We start from the raw sequence: 6,000 nt of genomic DNA, 5'->3' as shown, positions 1-6,000 counted from the left end.
ACTCTACAGCCACAGGTAGGTGCCCTTCATATACACCGTGACCAACACAAGGAAACATGCCTGCTTCTTCCCATTCCCATATCTGTAGCCACAAAGTGCAGTGCAATTATTTGTGGGCTATCAAATCTTAAGGACGAATTTTATTAAAATTAATTAAAATACAGGCATCTTAGTACTCTTAAAGAAATTTAGATGTAGTACATTTGAAATGTGTTTTCAACATGCATCAGAAGATATACCCTTGCGGTGAGCAAACTTTCCCAGATTACTGAATATCAAAAGAAAACATCACTCATTAGAACTGTTTTTTGGCAAATTCTTTTTAATTATGCAACAAAAGGCAGCCTTTACTCCATTTTCCAGATTTTCAGCAGAGTGGGTTTTGTTTTCTTTTTTTGCAGTAGCGATTTATTGCGAAGGAACTGAACACAAGCAACAAGAAGAGCAACCAGGGATAACTTACAAGTCTATGGCTCATAGCTCAGTACCCCAATTCATATCCTAGAGTAGCTAAATTTCACATGCTCTCTTATTGATCACCCAAACATCTCTCTAGTAGTTTAATTTTTATTTTAATAAAAGTACAATAAAGTACTAAATCTCACTAATCTGCAGTTTGGATTGCTACCTCCCCTCCCCGCCTGTATGATGTTCTGCCCCAGATATTGCTGTTATGTTTTCATACTCTTCGTCGCTTTTAAAGATCAGCTTAATACTAGGAAGAGCTAGGTGAGTCATATTTTCTCTCTTCCCCTTGGGGGAAAATGTAAGACTAAGGGAGATGCAATATTCAAGGCATCAGTCAACCAACTGTAAAAGCTACATGAGAACTACTGCAATTCTATAGTTCTTTTGGGGATTTTGTCCTGCTGAACTCAGGGGGACTTACTTCTCAGTAAATGTGCACAGGACTAGGCTCTAAGTGTTGTAGCTTGTGTTATGTCTCCTACGCATGACATGTCTTCAATAGGAGTGGAGATCTTCAGTGTTCAGCATTCTAGAGAACAGCTAGACACATCTGTTCCATCACGAATTATTGGAGGAGAATACAAAACAGCCTCTCTTAGTCCACTACAGGTTTCTTCGAGTATTGAAGTCTCACACATCTGCAAAACAGAAATAGTAGCAGCCATTTGGATGCTCCTTCTTAATGGGTCTATGTGGGGGCCTTGGAAATTCTGATGGACCTGGCTCTTGTGACATAGAGCTGGAACTACAGCTGCTACTTCTGCTACTATTTCCTGCCACTGGTACTCTGATTCTGTCCTCAACCAAGGGAGACCCGGGACTCAAATACCCTGCTGTGGTTTGAGTAGCTACAGTAGCAAATGTGGTTGGGCCGGCATTATTTTTCACATAGACATTTTTGATTGCCACTAGTGTATGTGCCATGATGTTGAGGCTGTTGTTGAGATCTTGCATGCCTTGCTGCAGCAGTCGAAGATTGTGGTTGATACTATCAAAGCCAGACTGGATGACATGCAGCTGGTTCTGCTGGATCTGCAATAGATCCTCCTCTGTAATTTCATTTGGATCTGGTTGGGGCTGAGTTTTTGTTTTGGCTTTTACTTTCCCACAAAGGTCTCCATTTGGAATCCCCAAAAAAGGAAGTTGGTCCTGGCTAGGAGGAACCACAGTCATATCCTCAGAGCTTTCTTCTGGCTCTACTACCTTCACCACTATCTCTTCTTTTAGATTTATCTTCTCTAGACATGGTTGGTGGGATGGACCAGGATCTTCTGTAAGACCTAAGAAAGGAGGCGAGAAAAGAGTAAGAGGAAAGTTCAGATTTCATTACCTTTGTGGAATCAACATCCAACTTTAGCTGCATAAAATGTTGGCTACATTGCACTCAAGCCAAATTTTACTAAATTTCCTCAGCTTCCACTAAGGTTCTAGCTTCAGTGGCAGGTAACATTAAATATGCTCACTAGTGAAAAAAGACCAATCCTGAGCCAAATGCTAACAGAAAAATAATAATTTTAAATTAGGGGTGTGCAATTGGATGCTGGCAACCCCACGAAATATTTCCAGCATCACATCAGCAATATCCAATACTACATACTCCTGCTATTTCCTGATCCAGGTATTTCACTCCCAATTAATACTGGAAATATCCAGAATTGGGTCAGGAGGAGCCCTTTGTACAGACAGCACATCAGTCTTTTAAAAGGCCACTATTTCAGTGAGCAGTAAGCACTCCTGCAGGCACTCCAAAAATTGTGTTAATTTTGTTTTGTAATCCCAGAAAAAGCATCGTCATTGTTACTGACTCTTTCGAGTATCCATATTTTCCCTAATATTAAAACAGAAACCTTTCACAGTATGATTTTCTAATACCTCCAATATTTAATAAAAACCTTAATCATGCCCTTTCCAGGTTTCCAAAATTGAATTAAAATGGTAATTTTAAAAGATGCAGTCCTATTTTAAACAACTATTCCACTATCTGTATCAGGCAAGTGAAATAACACTTGCACTGCATAAGCCCAACAGAGGCTTTTAACATACACACAAACCAATTTTCAGGCCTCATTTATACTAAAAAAAGGTAAAGGTAGTCCCCTGTGCAAGCGCAGTCGTTTTCGACTCTGGGGTGACGTAGCAGCATACTATTGACAGAGTGGCAGTAAGTGGGAACTTGTAAACTACTGAAAGTTATGTTTGCACATATATTGCAGTTTTGATGAGGGACTACAAGTAAAATTTAATGTTGATTAATGTTGTTTCTTTCCCCCACTGTACATAACAGTCTGGCTTGCTCACTGTACAAGTAATTAAGTGCAAGTCTAAACTGTTTTCTAGAATTTTTAAAAATAAACTTTATTCTAAGCAATTTGTAAATGTGCCAGTTTATTCTTTTTCATGTACAACATGAATTCAAATATTTGATTTAGCTAAACTAAACTAAGACTATTACAATAAGCATCATTACTGTAAAGCAATTGTCTTGTCCATAGAAGCCACGGCATTCTAAAACCCCTTAGAATGACCATGTACTTTTTAAAGTGCAATAGGTGATAACCATTTTCAGTTGTCTCAGGTTTTAAACAACAATAGCCCAGCAGAAATCTTATAGATGGGATGAAGGAATAAGAAACACAAACAAAAGCATAGGCTCAACTTTTGTAGAACAACATACTTTCCAGTGGGCGGAACGTGGTCTGGGGAGATAATGGATTCAAATGGGATAGCTCTATGTACACTTTGAAATTATTGAAGGATACAGATGTGGTCAGATTTATTACATGACTCAGTACCCAAGTGATTGTATGCACTGATTCTCCAGAGACTACATACAAGAATACCGAAGCTCCCTTCTCAGCCTTTTTTGGGAATACTGAGGGAACATTTCCAGTCCTGCACTTGTGGCAAATCTGGCACTGGAATCACCTTTGAATTGATAAGCTCTTAAAAGTTCCAAATCTTCCTAGCAACAAATGATCTAGAAGATTCAGTGTGAAATGGAAAAGCTGCTAAGTAACTTATGAACAACCAAGAACTTTTAGAAAGACTTATAAGTGTTACCAAGATAGACAAAGTTCCTCATTCTGAAATTCAAGTGATAAAGAGATCCAACGTTTATTTTTTAAAAATGTTTCCTGGTGCTTGAATTCCATAATGATAAATCTAGGTAGGTGGCGTGTTGGTCTGAAGCTACAAAATAAAGTTAGAGTCCAGTGGCATGTGCGTGCACATGAAAAGCTTGTACCTTGAATAAAACTTTGTTGGTCTTAAAGGAGCCACTGGACTCTAACTTTATTCCAGAATGATAAGTTTCTACCTGCTACAATGCAAAGTGAAACCAAAACTGTCTTTCTACTTTCTCTCTTCTTAACATTCACAAGCAGATCACTTCAGAAAAACGGGGGAGGGGGCTCCGGAGTGTCCCTCCTGAAGTTGGTTCTCTTTCCTTAACCAGGCACACTTCGAAGTAACCAATTCATACCCAACCCATCCCCGGGACAGGCAGGTGGCACTTTCACAGCACAATCCTTGTCAATGGAGTAAGGGAATTTGACTTTTCCGTTAAGCGAGATCGTAAACCTAGGCACGGTTTAGAAAGAGGAGCCAGAAAAGAAAGAGGCACAGAAGATTCTGCAGAGGCACCACATGCCCTGGAATCACTGGTCAGGAAAAGGCGTGGAAGGAACGCGCTCTCTCGTCTTACTCGAAGGTTTCCGGAAAGACGAGAGAAGTCTCGTAACTGTCCGTTGTGCAAACGAGCCTGTCCCAATGTGGTGCCCAAGTGAGATGGGGAGCCCATCATCACCGCCTCGTCCCACTCACCGACGTCCGTCACGGAAGCTCCCGGCGGCAAGTCCAGAGTGTCGATGCCTCCGACGATGGGCACAGCCTCGTTGGCCGCGGGCAGCCCGGAGCCGTAGGATCGGAGGTGGTCGGGCGGCGAGACGTCCTCGGGGGGCAGGAGGAGGCCGAGCGAGGCCGGGTGGGGCAGGGGCCCGCCGGGGCCTTGGGTGATGCGGCAGAGCTTGCTCCGGTCGCGACGCTTCAGGTCCCGCCAGCGCTTCTTGAGGTCCTCCACCTCGCGGGGACAGGCGGCCACCGGGTTCACCTTGTGCCGGATCAGCTCCCAGACTTTGCGCTTCTGGCCCGGGGAGGCCCGGCCAGGTCCAGCGGCGAAGAGCACCTGCTCGTGCTTCAGCACCTGCTCGATCAGCACCTCCGTCTCCGCCTCGTTGAAATTGGCCTTGCGGCGCTTGGGCGAGTCTTCGGCCATCCTGAGCGTCCAGCAGGGGCCCGGAGAGGGAGGCGGCTGAGCCCGCTTATTGTGCTGCTGCCGCCGCACCAGCCAGCTCTAGGCCGAACCCCGGGCCCTGTTCGGGAAGCAAATACCGCGCATGAGAGGAAAAGACGCGCAAACCCCGGCGCAGGCGCCCCGCTTGTTGACATGGGGGAGGGAGAAGAAGGGGACCGCTTTCCCCGCGGGCTCCGCCTCCCTCGCAGCCTGACGCCAGCCCACAATCTCCGCCCACTCAAAGCCCGGGAGCCGCTCAGGGAGGAATCCCCGCAGCCTGACCCCGCCCCCTGAGCCTGGGAAAGAGCGGCCACGCCCCCTCCTTCGCGAACGGGCGTTCTAATTCTTGTCCCAGGAACGCCCATTCAGGGTCGTTGCCAAAAGTTGCGTCTGCGCGAGCGCGCCACTTCAGCTTCCAATCCCGCCTTCGAAGGGGAGGTGCGCTTTTCCTCCTTCCCCTTCCCCTCCTGGCTCAATGCCTGGTCGCTATTGCTGCCTCCTCCGGCGTGCTGCGCTCTAACCCGGAGTCAGAAAAACATTAGAACCCGCCTCCCTCGCTTCCTTTCGGGGTTGTCCTGCTGCTTTGGGCGGCATGTTTCGTGCGCCTGCTCAGAGGCTGTGATTAGAAGGGCCGTTCAAGGAGTTGGGGATGGAGGCTGTTTTGGAGCTGGTGCTGCGGGAAGAGGTGGCAGCCAGCGCGGTGGTGAGGTGGCTCAAGGCGAGCCAGAGCTCCTGCCCTGTGGAGGTAACGCGCCGCACCCCTCCCTTCTCTCGATTATAACGCTGTCCTTTTTCTCTTTGGGCGGGAACTTTACAGGACAACCAAGTTGCTCCATCGCCCTCCATAGCTTGGGGTGGGAGAGAAGCAGGCACTTGGAGGTTCCTCTCCCCCCCCCCCCTTTTGGCTCCTTGAAGCGCTGTAGCTTTAGGCCTACGCTGTGTAGACTCCAAAAGCACAAGCGGGAACTTCACTATCAGCTAGGGTGGGGAACGAGGCAGAAATGAATAGCCGCTTCAAAAACAGTACCCGATCTTGTGCATACTTATTAAAAATTAAACATCACTAAGACAACGGAACTTGCTTTCGAGTATAAGGGCGTGGGATTGCACCTTTAGTCAGACTAACTTTGCTCTTGCTTTTTGCACACGTGGGAATGACTAAAATGCCGTTGGAGGAGGAGCCGTGTAGGAAGGCGGATATTTGCTTTCCCTCAAAACCATGATGTGCTTTTGGGGGGACT

The 6,000-nt window shown here is 46.3% G+C and overlaps 2 protein-coding genes across 2 annotated transcripts in view; one reads left to right on the top strand and one right to left on the bottom strand.

Annotated features, from left to right (window-relative positions):
* Window positions 1–4,812, bottom strand: LOC132589417 (myb-related transcription factor, partner of profilin-like). Its single transcript, XM_060262142.1, has 2 exons — window positions 4,291–4,812; window positions 1–1,748 (listed from the first exon to the last, which is right to left on the bottom strand). Exons 1-2 carry the CDS (start codon window positions 4,739–4,741, stop codon window positions 1,099–1,101), a joined length of 1,101 nt encoding a protein of 366 aa, XP_060118125.1. The 5' UTR covers window positions 4,742–4,812; the 3' UTR covers window positions 1–1,098.
* Window positions 4,813–5,015: 203 nt separating this feature from the next.
* CDAN1 (codanin 1) overlaps window positions 5,016–6,000 on the top strand; it is a 70,013-nt gene continuing 69,028 nt past the window's right edge. The window contains exon 1 of the mRNA XM_060262141.1: window positions 5,016–5,504. Within this exon, the coding sequence (XP_060118124.1) occupies window positions 5,409–5,504 (96 nt within the window). The 5' untranslated portion in view covers window positions 5,016–5,408. The remainder of the gene's footprint in view (window positions 5,505–6,000) is intronic.

Source organism: Heteronotia binoei, chromosome 21 (assembly GCF_032191835.1).
Source record: "Heteronotia binoei isolate CCM8104 ecotype False Entrance Well chromosome 21, APGP_CSIRO_Hbin_v1, whole genome shotgun sequence".
Taxonomy (NCBI): domain Eukaryota; kingdom Metazoa; phylum Chordata; class Lepidosauria; order Squamata; family Gekkonidae; genus Heteronotia; species Heteronotia binoei.
This window is presented reverse-complemented; position numbering and strand designations above follow the sequence as displayed.

Coding starts and splice junctions, on each gene's coding strand:
- LOC132589417 (XM_060262142.1), bottom strand. CDS start 4,741: ATGGCCGAAGACTCGCCCAAGCGCCGCAAGGCCAATTTCAACGAGGCG. Junction 1,749..4,290: donor AGCTTCCGTGACGGACGTCG/GTGAGTGGGACG, acceptor CTCCTTTCTTAG/GTCTTACAGAAGATCCTGGT.